The following is a 14,928-nucleotide window of genomic DNA, read 5'->3' on the forward strand; positions in this document are numbered from 1 at the left end:
TTTTTAAACATTTTAACATTTTAATCTTTTATCAACTCTTAAACCATTACAATACTACCATCTCATCTTATGTACCTTGCAAAATCTTTTTTTTTAAAAAAATTATACTTTATCCATTATCCATAAAAAATTTCTTTTTTCCATTTAATTTCAAAACATTGTAGCTTTTCTCCACCTTTTCCCTTTCTTTCTTCTCCCAACAAACCTTTCTACCCCACCTTCTTCTAACCTCTGCCTTACCGGCTTCCCTTCTCTGTCGTATTCCTTTTCCCTTTTGTTTACTATCATCATATTGGTTTTGCACCTTGTTTTTCCCTTTCTTAAATGTTTTTTTAGATCTTAAGTCCTTTAGTTTTCTTCTTTTCTCTCTTCCTTCTTTCTTGATCAAATTCTGAGATTCATTAAAAATGGCTCCTTCCTTTCTTTCTTGTTCCTCTGCTGTCTTCATCTGTTGTAATGTTTGTTGATAGTTAGTAAGCGCCATTTCTAAAAAAAGGAAAGCTTCTTCCACACCATCTTTACCATTTTTTTTGCTTGTTCATATTCTTTTCTTAGTTCCTCAACAGAAAGAGCCATTATAAATCTTTTCTTTTCTTTTCCCCTTCTTTCTTCTTACAACAACCAGAATATTCAAAAGAAAATAAAAAAAAATAAAACAGTCCCAAAGTTATCAGTCAGTCCAAACCAAGGCAGAGTTCTCACTTTCTCCTTCTGGGGTAATATCAATCAAAGAGAAAGAAAGTCCAAATCTGTTTAAAATCTTATTGCAATATCTTCTAGTCTTCAAATCCTTAAGGCATCTGCTCCAACAAAGTCTTAGCATACAAATATTTTCTTTTTAATCCTCTCTCTTCCCACTCATCGCTTAAAACCAATTTTCACCTAAAAAAAATAGGTTTCTTAATATCCAGTTATTTATTCCGTAGGAAAAGAGGGAAAGCTATCCTTTCAGCACCATCAAACAGCCGCTTTTTTCCTCTTCTGGCAGGTATTATTCAGAAAGTCATACTTTTCAGGAATTTTATTAAATATGTCTTAGAGTCCTAGGAGCCAAGAAAAACTTTCTCCTCTCAAGCACTTTCTCCACTTCCTCCTGCGCATTCTTACCCGGCTGCCAGCTTCTTTGTGGCGGCCATTACGGACCGCCGCTGCACCGTCCTGGGAAAAGGGGTTCTACCGGCCGGGAGGGGTCTGCAACACCCCAAACCCCTCTCCGGATCCCCCTACCTTCAGCTGCCCCTGCAGGGCAGCCTAGCTCCGTACCCATCTGGGTCGGAGCCCCAGAAGCGGCTAGCGCGGCAGGGATCGCGCAGCCTCGCAAATCCCTGCCGCTCGCGAAGCCGACAAACCGGAAGTCTTCAATATTCTCTTGTGTGTATAGTTTCCCATAATAGTCTCAAATGATTTCCTTCTCTTTACTACCATAGCAAACTTGGCCTTGGTCATCTATTAATTGCAATATTTTCCTTGATTCTTTCTCCTTTCTCAATTTATATGCTAACCATCTACTTGGTTTATTTGCATCTTCAAAGTAATTCTGTTTAGCACCTCTAATTTTCTGTGCTAATTCTTCTTTTTCTATTAGACCCATTTTATGTTTGGTTATATCCATTTTTAACTTAATGTCCTTTTTCTGTGGCATTTTCTGTGGCTCTTTTTCAAGTCCTTTATACTCATCCTCTAATGCCTTAGAGGCTAATCTTTTCATGGTATTTCTTTTCCTTGTATAGCCTCTGGCATATGCCTTCATTGTATCCCATACATTCTGGATTGATGTATCTTCTTTTTTGTTTTCTCTAAAGAAAAAGGCCAGTTCTTTCTCCATCCACTGTGTGAAATCTTTTTCCTTTAAAATAGTATTATTTAACATCCATCTAGATCTTCTTCTTTGTCCTTTCCATTTAATTGTCAATGGATTGTGATCTGCCCAAGTACTTGTTTCAATATTTATTTCTTGAATATTAGTTAACAATTCTGTTGACATCCATATCATATCTATTCTGGACCATGATAAATGTCTATTTGAGTAGAAGGTATATTGTTTAGTTTTAGCATTTCTTTCTCTCCATGTATCTTTTAAGTTTATTTCATCTACCATTTTAAAAAAAGATTTAGGGAGAGTCTTTCTGTTTTGCTTTATTGTTTTCTGTGCTGTATAGTTCAGTTTATTGTCTACAATTCTATTAAAATCTCCCATCATAACTATATTAGCATAGTCCAGTTCAATTATTTCCATATGTAATTTTTTATAAAATTCTTCTTGATTGTTATTCGGGGCATAGCTTGTAATCAGGAGTGTTTTCGTATTATTGTCCATTATTTCCACCATTAGTATTCTTCCGTCATCATCAGTATAAATCAATTTCGGTGGGATGGTCTCTTTAATATATAAAACCACTCCTCTTTTCTTGCATTGTGTCAAGGAAGTAAATATTTTCCCTAATTTTGGCTGTATCAACAATTGTTCATATTGCTTTTTAATATGTACTTCTTGTAGGCAGATTATATCAAATTTTAATTTCTCTAATTTATGGAAGGTTTTCCTTGTTTTAACGGCTGAATTAAGTCCATTTATATTAATTGTAATCAATTTTTTATCTTCCATGGTTATATTTTGTAGTTAGCTTTGACAGCTCTTGTGGATCTTGATTCACGTTGTTCTTTGGCTTCCTCCTTTCCACCTACTGCACCTTCTTCTTTTTCAGTCGTCATTTGACAGTCCTCTTGGAATTCAATTAGTGAAATTTCTTTTCTTTCTTTTTCTGCCTCTTCCTCTTTCCCTCGAAAAATTCTGTGTAAAATGTTAGCCACTTCTAAACCATTATCATTTAATACATATAAGTCACCTCTTAAAGATGCAGTAATTTTCTTACCTTCTTTTTCAATTAAACAAGTATCTCCCCTAAAGGTAACTATGTATCCTAATCTAACCAACATTCTAACAGAAAGCAAATTAAATTTAAGTTGAGGTACATATAACATTTTTATGTTCTCCTTTATACTAGAACAATGAGCTATACCTTCACCTTTTGCCTTCAGTTTCCATCCGTTTGCCAATGAGATATGCTGTGAACTCATAGACATTTTTACAAATTTTTTGTTATCATTTGTAATACAGTGGGACGCACCACTGTCAACCACCCATAAATTATTTTTTACAACTCCATTACTATACATTGCTAACTCATAATTCTTATTTCTTCTTTGATGGCTTCCAGCATTCTGGCTTGCATTCTGGCGCTTTGTTTTCTTACAAAATCTTGCAAAATGTCCTCTCCCTCCACAATTAAAACACTTTTTAATTGTGTATGCAGTAGGAGATTCATTATTTTCTTTTTGAGGTTGCTCCCTCCTTAACTGATCTCTTTCAAGCCTTCTTCTGGCCTCTTCAATCAATCTGCCAGTGATATCAGTTAAAGTTAGGCTTTCTTTAGGCAATATTTCAAGGGAAGTTACGTAGTCATCAAAACTTTCGTCTAATGAAGATAGAATTATGTAGACCTGGTGTAGCTCAGAGAAAATTAACTCCTTCTCATGAAGTTCTTGAAAAATGCTTTTCATAGTGTTCAAATGACTCAGCATATCACCATTCTTTTGGAGATACGTGCGGAAAAGCTTCCGTGTTAGATTTATGTGAGCACCAACGTTATCTCTGACATAAATCCTCCTCAGTTTTTGCCAACACCCAACAGCAGTTTGCTCTCCGCGTATATGAACAAATTGTTGATCAGATAAAGTTAGTCCTATGATGCAAAGTGCTTGTTCATTTTTCTGTTTAAATTCTTCTATCTTTTTACTATCTTCCTCATCTTCAGTATCCCATTCTTCTACGTTTGGTGGGTTTTCAATTATGTTCCACAGACCTTCTCTTCGTAGAAGTAGACTACATTTCATAGACCATGAAACATAGTTTGTTCCATCCAGCTTGGATATAAGGGACAAACTTTGTAGACTGACTTGTGCCATGTTTCACTATATGGATATAAAAATATAATTGATAAAACACAGCTGTCTGTTTACTGTAACGTGTAACAATACAAAATCTCACTTTTTACATAAACCTGTTTTTATCCTAGTTAAACTGCAGTCTCTCTGGGCCCATAACCAGTGTTAAGCCTGGATTCCCCAACGGGTGTTAAGGAAAACAAACTAAACAGAACGTGCAGCGAAGTCAGATAGGAAGACAGGTAAATGTGTGAGATAAGTTTTCTAGTTAACACGCAGTAAAAATACAGATACGCTTGTGCTATCAAAATTATAGTTTATTCCATTTAAGAATTATAGCATAGTCATAATAAACGGTCCATTAGTCATATATCAATTTCAGTCAAGTCTTGTCGAGGATACTCTAATTGCAAAGTCCGTGTCGAATAGCCAGTGTCAGTACACATATAATAAATCTGTCCAAAACTTATCTTCTCTCCGTTGAGAAATATCTTCAAAGTAATCCAACACTTCTTCTCCTCCCCGATCCAGCAAGAATGCAGTCTTCAATAAGCCAGCCAGTAAGAGCCAGAGAGTGCCTTGCTGCTTATATAGTACTTTTACAGCTGCACCCTTAATTACATTCCTTTAGCTTAAAGTCACATACACTTTATGTGACAAACCATGATTCATCATTTTATTATCTTTACCCAAAACAGTTAGGGTAAAACAATGTTATCCCTAACAAGGAGCTGTTAATTTCCTACTCATTTTGAGCAATTCAAAATCTTCAGGTTCTTCTAGACCTTAATCCAATTGTGAAATAACCAATTGTAGTTCCAGATAAAAATAGTAGGAAAAAAGAAGCCAAATAGTAATAATAATAAAAAAAGAAAAAAAAATCTTCAGGTTCTTGTATACCTTAATCCAATCGATTGGTTGGATAACAGTAAAAATTCAAAAATGAAGGAAAAGACCATAAACACACACAAAAAAGAAAAAGTTGTAAAATCCTAAAAAAGGCGGAAAAGTGAAGAATAAAAAGCTAAAAAAAGAAAGGAAAAATTCTTCAGGTTCTTCAACACCTTAATCCAATTAAGAGGTCTCAAATATAAAAGGATGCATAAGAGGAAAAAAAAAAGGCCAGAAAAATAAACAAACAAACAAACAAAAAACCAATATGGAAGGTAGATGGAAAGACAAAAATACCAGGAAGGGAGAGAGAAAAAAAGGCTTTTCCCTTAAAAAAAAAAGGAACGGAATCATTAATACTAAAGCTTTTCCTTTAAAATAAAAAGCAAGTGTAGAAATTTAACTTCCAAAGACAAGAAAAACAAAAACAAAGACAAGTTCCAAAGAGCCAAAAATCCAAATAGCTATTACAAAAAGTAAACTGATGAGGAGGGGTAGCGCAGCTTAGAAAAAATAAAAAGAGCACACTGCACTTTGTTTAATTATCCAAGGCTCTTGTTATAACTCTCTTCTCCAGAGACTTATCACCTTTTCTTTTCCTATAAGCTTCAACACCAGACTCCAGCTGTTGATGGAAACCCAGAAGAGCACCTGCAATAATACTCTCCCATGCTCTTCCCCTCTATCTTATCAAACAGGCAATGTCCTTGAAAAAAAGTCTCAGTTCTTTCTCAGCTTTGTCTGGTCAAAAACGAGATAGAATATTTCCAAGCCTCTAGTTGGCAGTGTTACAAAGTTGCTTTTGCTTTCACTTTCCCACTCCTTTTCCAAGCAAAATATAATAAGAATTAATTTAAAAAAGAAAAAGATATTTAAAAAATATATAAAATAACTAAAAGGGAGTCTCTAGCCTAAAATATTATAAAATCAAAAAGGAGAAAAAGGGTAGATGAAAGAAGAGAAAAAAACCAGTCCAGTTTCAAAATATAAGATCATGTGTAGAAAATCCAGCAATGAGAAAAAAATAAAAATATTACTTTGACATTCCTGTTTAAAATCGCCACTTAATCACTTCTGTCAAAACTTTTACAGATTCTTTCTTTCCCTTAGGGTGTCCTTTCAAATCTTAGAATAAAGAAAAAGTTCTCACCAAACCGGCACACTCTCTCTTTCCGTTCTCTTTCGTTTTGGAGCTGTCCCAACTTCAGCCGCTGGCAAAAAGAGCTTCTCCTGGATCTACCAGGGACTTTGCGATATCCCTGGGATCGACAGGATACGCTCTTTACATTCACTGTCTCTTCGGGACGGTTTAGATCCAATTGGACCATCCAGGAGCAAAGATATCGACAGCGATCTTAGACCTCCAAGATCGCATGCCGTATCGTCGCGATGCCAGCTCCGCCCTCCAACAGTCCAAAAGCAATTTGAACATGGATTTTGTTTTCATGAGTAGATGCGGAGTGAGAGCAAGCTTCTCTTCATCTCCTCTCCAGTGTACTGAAAGAATGAGGACTCTTGAGCCCCAAAGCTGTGGTTCTTCCATTGCTTGGGCGTTTGTCAAGCTTTTTTAATATGAGCCTTTTCATTCTCCGTAAAGAGAGACTTATATTTACAGATGAGCAACACAATCTGTTTATGGCTGGAATAGTACAAGACAAATATGAGAATGCAGGACAGGCACCCACAATGGGTTTAAAATGAGTTTAATTTCCTAAACCAATCTTATCAAATCTGCCTTCCAGAAGTTTTGGAACTGCAAAATCCAGAATTCCCATGGTTGGCCAACACATCTGGAGCTGCCTAATAATCATGGAAAGTTGCCCTAAATCAGAGTGGGCTGTGTGCAGTGTGCCAACCCTCTTTTTCATGACTTCACCTTCATCACAGTTCATTTTTGGCACGATAGGTTTTTGCTCAAATGTTGTGTTAAACTATTATTTGACCTTAAACACTCCAATCGCAAAATAGGCAGAAATTCATGGGGGTGATAGGCTGTTCATTGTAAGTTAAAAAAGAGACATTCACACATGAAAATTCATGTTTATTTTGCACCTGGTTCATTGGGGAAATTCCTGGAGGAAAGCCTGTAGAGATTCTCAGTCCTCCAGGTCCTGGTTGTCCCAAAGGTGCTTTTTTTTCAGGAGGCAACTGGACTCTCTTGTTTTTTCTTTTGAAGTCATTTCGCTTCTCATCCAAAAAGCTTCTTCAGCTCTGACAGTGTGATGACCCAAAGGGGCGTAGCACAAAGGCAACACAGTCACATAAGCAAGAAGACTCCTTTCAATACCTCCAACTTTGCCCCCAATGTCCAGTTCCCTTCGGCTGGAGAAAAAACTCTCCCAAGAACAGTCTTTAAGTGGAGGAAATTCAGTCCGAAAATAAAGTACCTATAAACTGTAAATAAAAATCCACACAAACCACGCTGCAGCAATTAACTGGACAGGGCAGGAGAAGGAATTGCAGACTTCAAAGGCCAACAAAACTCACACAGTTGGGAAGACACCAGGAACCCAGATAAGCTTTGACAAAACAAGATAACTCACAATTTGCTTCCAACAAATTGCTGTGCGCAAACTCCCATTTGTACCCTATGATTGAATGAAAGGAATCAGGGCCCTTTCCTCCCCCGTAAGCCACACTACTCACGTTCCTCCCTTCTCCGTTCCTCCCTGCGTGCCCTAGGATGAAGAGGGGGTGGGCCTGGGTCTTCCTCTGAATTCCCTCTCCCTTGCTCTACCTCTCCCCTGCTCTGCCCAGCTGGACTTTGCCCTTCCCTAGTTTCCTCCACAGCCAACAGAGCCACACTCCCACTCCCTGTCAGCTGCTTGGCCTCCTCCTCTGAATTGGACTCTGACAGGGGCATGACAGACAGGAATAGTGGGGAATGGAAGGATTTATAATCCTTGCAGGAATATAAAAATCCAGTTGCCTCCTGAAAAAGTACCTTTGGGACTTCTTGGAGGAAAGTGAAAGCATGGGATAAAATGACTGGCATGCTGTCTGCTTTGTATCAGCGTTTATTTTCTTGGCGATGAATGTAGCCAATGTGATTTATTAAACTAGTCTTAGCATTGAATACTTCTTGAGAACTGATATGTTTGTGGTTTCTCCATCCTGCAGTGATAGAGGAAGCATCTGTGTAAATGTAATGAGCAGTCCAGGGAAGAGGCTTTCATGCTTGTCAGGTCTAGAAGCTTCCCTTCTGGAAGGGAAGCTTCTAGAACTCTGGGCTGAGGTGGACATGGGAAGCCCTGACATTTGGACCTTCTTTTGACCTTCTACTTGGGCCTGTTCTTCCCCAGGTGGCATCGAGTTGCTTTCAGTGTCCATAAGAAGAATGTCACTCTGATTTTGGACTGTAAAAAAAAGGTCACCAAATTGCTGGACCGAAGCGAGCACCCCATCATTGACGTTAATGGCATCATTGTCTTTGGAACAAGGATCCTGGATGAGGAAGTATTTGAGGTAAGAGCGTGAGAGAGACAGAACTGCCAGGATGTCAGGAAGGCACCTCGAGTGCTGAGCATCGGAGAATGTTGTTTCTTGGGATAAGAAGAAGAGCTTCAAGATGAGAGAGAGGGAGAGAGGGAGACGGGGATAGAAAGATAGATAGAGAGGGGAGGGGAGGGAGGAAGACAAAGGGGAGAAGTTTGTCACATCCTATTTTAGAAAGGAAGTCTTGGAAATAAAACCACTGTAGAACAGTCTCCATTGCAGAGCTTTGAAAATGTAGCCTTGGTTCATAATAGAACTCTTTTGGGTGACCTTAACATGAGAGAAAGAGAGGTAGAAACCCAACTTTAATAAGCCACGATCAAAGGCGCTCTGTGACCGACTTGGGAGAGGCCCAGAGGGGAGGTGATCTTTAAGCCGTCACTGTTATGATTTCTGCTGCCAAGAAGTGAATTGGCTTCTGTCTAGCTTTGGGTTTCCATTATGCCATCAACCCCTTGAATAGCCAGCCTTGGGGAGTCTGAAGCTCCAGGTTCTGGGCTCTCGACAGGCTCACCAATTCTCCTGGCCCACCTTCATCCATCTTCACTTTCCTTTAAATTCTCCATTTCTACCAAAAATAACAATAGCAATATCCCTTAGACCAGTAGTGGCTAACCTTTTTGGGCTCCTGTGCCAAAAATTGTGCACGCACTTGCACGCTCGCGCTTGTGTGCCAGCACCCAGAAGGTAATGTGTGCCCCGCCATGCCTCCCACACATGCACTCGCAATCCCCACCGACTCATCCACCCCCTGCCCCCCCTTATCTGCACTGCGCCTCACAGCTGATTTTTGGCCAGTTTGAGGCCTTTTTTTGGTCTCCCAGAGGCTTGAGGAAGGCTTCTGCAGGCTTTGCAGGCCAAAAACTAGCCCTGTTTCGTCAATTCCGGTATTTTCGGAAAAACAGGAAGTGATAAAACAGGGCTATTTTTTGGCCTGCAAAGCCTGCAGAAGCCTCCCTCAAGCCTTTGGGAGGCCGAAAAAGGCCTCAAACTGGCTGAAAATCGGCTGTGAGGTGTGCATGTGCAGTGAGGTAAGTTTGCCTGCAGCTTGTGTGCTGGCACAAATGGCTCTGCATGCCATAGGTTCGCCATCACGGCCTTAGACATATATACCGCTTCACAGAGCTTTCCAGCCCTCTCTAAGCGGTCTATAGAGTCAGCTTTTTGCCCCCAACAATCTAGCTCCTCATTTTACCCACCTCGGAAGGACGGAAGGCTGAGTCAACCTTGAGCCTGGCGGCATTCGATCTGCCAAATTGCAGGCATCCGGCAGTCAGTAGAAGAAGTACTGCGCTCTAACCACTGCACCACAGTTTGGGCCAGATTTTCCATTGCTAAGTGATGTGGTCATTAAGTGATTCACGCCTGATTGAATTACCTTTCTTGCCATGGTCGGGCTGTTCATGGCAATCACGTGACCTATTGTAGATCAAGGTCAGTTTCCAAGCACCCAAATTTTGATCACATGATCACAGGGACACTGCAACAATCATAAATGCCAGGATGGTTATATGTCATTTTCCCCCCCGCACCGTCTCAATTTTGAAGGGTCATTAAATGAACGGCCTTAAATTGAGGACTACCTGTATGTATACCATTCTTCTAAGATGTTAGGAATTTGAAATGTGGATGAGTAAGATTTTGGTTTGCTTCCATTTGTTATTCAATCTGTTATTCTGTTGTTGTTATTGTTATCTCTTTTATTCATTAAACATGAAACTCGGTCAACTGAACAAATACCAGTGATTGGTGCTAATGGTTGACATAGGTTGCTGCCAGCGTCCTAGGTAATCTAGCCAATCTCATTGTACACTGGTTGCAAACGCTTCCCTTCATAGCCGCAGCAATTTGCTGTTCTGCACCCATTTCCCCTTCTGCACCGCACCAATTTTTTTTTTTACGTCCATCCGCTTCCGGTGAGGACCAAATCGAGTGATGACCAAGTTCTCGGAATGGATTACGGTTGTCACCTGAGGTTCCACTGTACTTTCTTAAAATGTACGATGTTCCGAATGGTGCAGTTTTTTGCAGTTCTGCTGGTGTTACTGCAGGAAGCTTCAATTTCTTGATGTCTTTTGTAAAATTCTTGGACATGGTAAAAGATGGTTAAAGATACTGAGCTTTTCAGCTGGAAAACTTGTCAGCTTGGGTACAATGGGCATCACTGTTATATGTTTCATCCATAATTTCGTAGTTCCAAAGGCCGTGATATTTCATGATTTTTTCCAGTTCTTTTTCTTCGACTCTGGGCGTCTCCTGGTCAATAAATTGTACGTTTTGGCCCCTGGCAACCATAATACCTGGCCTGTTGGGTTCCACATGGCGCTCCACCTGTATATGAATGTCCCACAAGATCTTCACCATCTCGTGGGATTTTCGAATACAGACAGGTTGCCATTTGGAACCCAACACACCAGATATTATGGTTGTCGAGGGCCGAAGCATATATCATCATCAATAATAATAATAATAATAATTTTAAAATAAAAAATTGGCAAAGAACTTGAAAAGAAACCAAAAGATTAATTTTACTTGGATAAAAATGGCGCTCAGCTAAGTCTCAAAAGAGGCAGTCAATATTTTCTGCTTAGGTTTCACAGCAAGCAGTTTGTCTGAAGCAGAGGATGAAAAGCATGTTCTTTCAATCACAGAGTTTCCTCACCTTCAAAAAATCCTTCGTGAATGTGACTTCCTAATGATCCAAGAAAGAGTTTTCTCCCTGGCTTCTCCTCCTAATGCAGGCTCCACGTCCCATAGTTTTAGGGGAGACTCCAGGGGGTCTGTGGAGCTGAAAGATCGGGGTTGATTTTGGCTGCTAAACAGCACTCTGGTCAAACATTTTATCCCCATCCCCAAACCTTGACTTGTTTCTTCCAAACTCAGTGCTGCTGTAAAGTGTCAGCCAGGCGCCTTTTTAATGCACGCTCCTGCTTCAGACATTTCTTGAAGCCAGAAAACTTTAGGTGGTGATGCGGAATCCTTTTTCTCCCAGGGGGGAGACACTGAATGAGAAAGAAAGAAGGAAGACAGTTTTCCATATGCCTGTGGAGAGCAACTAGGTCAGGGGGTCAAACTGGATTCCTTCGAGGGCCGGATCAGCATTGTAGTTCACTTCCGTGGACTGGCGGGGGGAGAGTGCCGGGGGTGGGTGGGGTGGAGATGGGACGGATGCCTCCTGCAGCACCCTGCCAGCCAAAATGGGGTGCATGGAGGCCCCGCGGGGCCCCTACTCAGCCCATTTTTGGCCAGCAGAGTGCTGCTGGAGGCCGGGGAAGCCAAAAACGGGCCGAAAAAGTTCAAAGAAGAGCAACTAAGATGATCAAAGGCCTGGAGACTAAAACACAGGAAGGACGGCTGCAGGATTTGGGTTTGGCTAGTCTAGAGTAAAGAAGGACTATGGGGGACTTGATAGCAGCACCCCAGTATTTGAGGGGTTGCCACAAAGAGGAGGGGGTCAAATTGTTCTCCAAAGCACCAGAAGGCAGGACAAGAAGCAATGGATGGAAACTAACCAAGGAGAGAAGCAACCTGGAATTAGGGAGAAACTTCCTCACAGGGAGGACAATTAACCAGTGGAACTGCTTGCCACCAGAGGTTGCGGGAGCTCCAACACTGGAGGTTTTTAACAAGGACTGGACAATGACTTGTTTGAAATGATATAGAATCTGCTGATGGAGCAGAGGGCTGGACTAGAAGATCTCCAAGTTCCCTTCCAGCTCTATTCTGATTGATTGATTGGTTGATTAGGTCCAGAGATTGTTTGGGGCATGATGCTGTATTTTGTACTATTCACTCTGATATTATTTTTGTTTAAATTCTGTTTTTGCTGTCTTTATTGTTCCCAAACTCATGGTCCCATATACATCTAAACAATTAGGCAGCCCAGAAATCCTTTCTTGCTTCCTTCCTTGATCGCATTTTCTTGGTCTGCTATTCTTCCTTCTGGACAATCCCTCTTAAGTGCAGTTTGGTCCGTTTGTTTCCATGTTGACCTGTACTTGAAAAAAAGATAAGAAATCCGCATTTCTGGGCCATCTTAAAGCTCTGAAGTCTTAGATCCGTGATGGTGAACCTATGGCACATGTACCACAGGTGGCACACAGAGCCATTGGCACGCGAGCCCCAGCCAAACTTACCTGCACTGCACATGCGCGCACCTCCCAGCTGATTTGAGGCCCATTTGAGGCCTTTTTCGGCCTCCCAGAGGCTCGAGGGAAGCCTCTGCAGCTTTTGGAGACCGAAAAAGAGGCCCGTTTCGTCACTTCCTCAATTTCCAGAAATACCGGAAGTGACAAAACGGGCCCATTTTTTGGCCTCCAAAGGCCGCAGAGGCTTCCCTCGAGCCTCTGGGAGGCCGAAAAAGGCCTCAAGTGTGCCAAAAATCAGCTGGGAGGCGCACAGTGCAGGTAAGGGGGCGGGGGGGAAAGGGGGAATCGTGCATGCATGTGCAGGGTCATGGGTGGGGGGCGCACGCATTGCTTTCTAGGTGCTGGCATGCAAGCGCACGAGCGCAGTTTTCGGCACAGGAGCCCAAAAAGGTTAGCCACCACTGTCTTAGATGTTCCTGTGGTGCTGGGCCAGAATATGGACTGAGTTATAGGAGTCTCCAGGAGTTTTAGTAATATCTTGATTAGTGTCCTTGGTTACCAGTCCCTTTTGTTTATGCTGACGCTGCATCTGTTTTAACGATGGGTTTCAATCCATTTCTATGCTACCCCAAGTGGTTCTGGGTTGGGAAGTAGGTCAAACCAAATGAATGAATGCGTGCATGAAAATATATTTAATAAAGATCCTAGAGTCATAAGAAGACGTTGTTGGCCAGAAAGTCAGATCATGCAGGGAACTTCTAAACCCAGTTTCATCTCGAGTTTTGGAGGTGAGTATAGGGCATCCAGTGAGTTGACCACCCAGAGGAAGGATCATGCATAGCTCAGCATTTGAAGGAACTGGAGAGATAGCAGTAGCAATAGACTTATATACCACTTTACAGTGCTTTTACAGCCCTCTCTAAGCGGTTTACAGAGTCAGACTATTGCCCCCAACAATTTTTGGGTCCTCATTTTACCCACCTCAGAAGGATGGAAGGCTGAGTCAGCTTTGGGCCTAGTGAGATTTGAACTGCTAAATTGCAGTCAGTCGGCAGTCAGTAGAAGTGGCCTGCAGTACTGCACTCTGACCACTGCGCCACTGCGGCTCAAGTTGGGTCTCATAGAGACTGAATTCCTTGATCGTCCTTTCTTCCCCAAAGGTGGTAGGAATGGTTCTGCGAGGTCAAAGACTCTCCTGCCCAGAGAAGAGACAAAGGTCTTCCTTTTGGTTGGAAGATCTGGCCCAGTAGTCTCTCTTTCTCCCATTGTGCTGAGTGCCCTGGCATGGGGCGGTGTAGGGATAGCTGCCCCACTGCACTTCCCTTGGTAGATACCAGAAGGTGTCCTCACTGGTTTTAATTTCTGCTGGGGATGAGGATGAGAGAAGCTGGCCCAGTGCAGAGGTAAGAGCCAGCCTCTCTTGTCCTCCTTTGCAAGACTCGGGCTGGCATTCTTAGCAAGTCAAAGCAGGAAGAGGTGCACGCCATTCTGGAAAGGTCTCCCCCCCCCCCACTTCCTTAGAAAAAAGACCAGAAAGCAGAATGCTAGGGAACACTGGGGGGAGGCAAATAGGGAGAGTATTTTGGCAGATGGACTTGGCTTTCTATTTAGAGAGGCAGCACCCCAAGGCAGCCATTTTGGGACAGTTCCCACAGTCCCACATGTACCCCTGAGCCTGTTGTGGGAGAGAGGTCTAGGGAAGGCACCATCAAGGGTAGGAAATAGTCAGTCCCAAAATCCAAGCATCCCAGATAATAAATTTAACACTCAGACATGCCGGAGCAGCCCAAAGGAAAGCAACAAGGACAATTAGAGCAGTAGAAATCAAGCTCCCATAAGTGCTATGATCAGAGACAGGAAGTGCTAAAAAAAGAAAAGTTCAGGAAAACTTGGATTTTTTCTTTCTCCCCCCCCCCCCATTTTTTTTTGGGGGGGACACTATTGCTCAGTGGTTAAAGATACTGAGCTTTTCAGCTGGAAAACTTGTCAGCTTGGGTTCAAGCCCTGAGTGCCGCACGACGGGGTGAACTCCTGTCCCTTGCTGCAGCTCCTGCCCGCCTAGCAGTTTGAAAGCATACAAATGCAAATAGATAAATAGGTACCACTTCTGTGGGAGGGGAACAGCTTTCCACGTGCCTCAGCCACATGATCACAGAAATGTCTTTGGACGATGCTGGCTCCCTCAGCTAAGAATTGGAGATGAGCACCAACCCCTGGAGTCAGACACGACTGGTCAGCAGGGGAAACCTTTTCCTTTACTTTTATGTTTTTTTTCCTATACTGTATTAAACAAAACAGGAAAGCCCAATGAAACCTTTTCTTGTAGAATAATGAATGCAATAAGACAGAGTATGCCTACTTCTCTCTCATGATGCTCCCAAATGGTTGCTACTCCCCTTCCTACGGGGAGACGTTTACCTGGAGCACGGCTGTAGTCCCTCTGCAAGGAGGATCCATCAACTTTCCTAGAATCCGACAGGAATTCAGGACAAGGTCTCCTCACCACAAA

At 41.9% G+C, this 14,928-nt stretch overlaps 1 protein-coding gene across 2 annotated transcripts in view; it reads left to right on the plus strand.

Moving 5' to 3' along the window:
* Positions 1-14,928, plus strand: part of COL5A1 (collagen type V alpha 1 chain) — a 264,470-nt gene that overhangs the window by 65,062 nt on the left and 184,480 nt on the right. For both annotated transcript variants that reach the window (XM_087943851.1, XM_087943852.1), the window contains exon 4: positions 8,139-8,301. In XM_087943851.1, coding sequence (XP_087799977.1) covers positions 8,139-8,301 — 163 coding nt within the window. The remainder of the gene's footprint in view (positions 1-8,138; positions 8,302-14,928) is intronic.

The sequence above is a fragment of the Notechis scutatus genome, chromosome 15, assembly GCF_049901735.1.
Source record: "Notechis scutatus isolate UNSWTSFEM ecotype Mainland chromosome 15, rNotScu1.2, whole genome shotgun sequence".
In the NCBI taxonomy this organism is placed as follows: Eukaryota; Metazoa; Chordata; class Lepidosauria; order Squamata; family Elapidae; genus Notechis; species Notechis scutatus.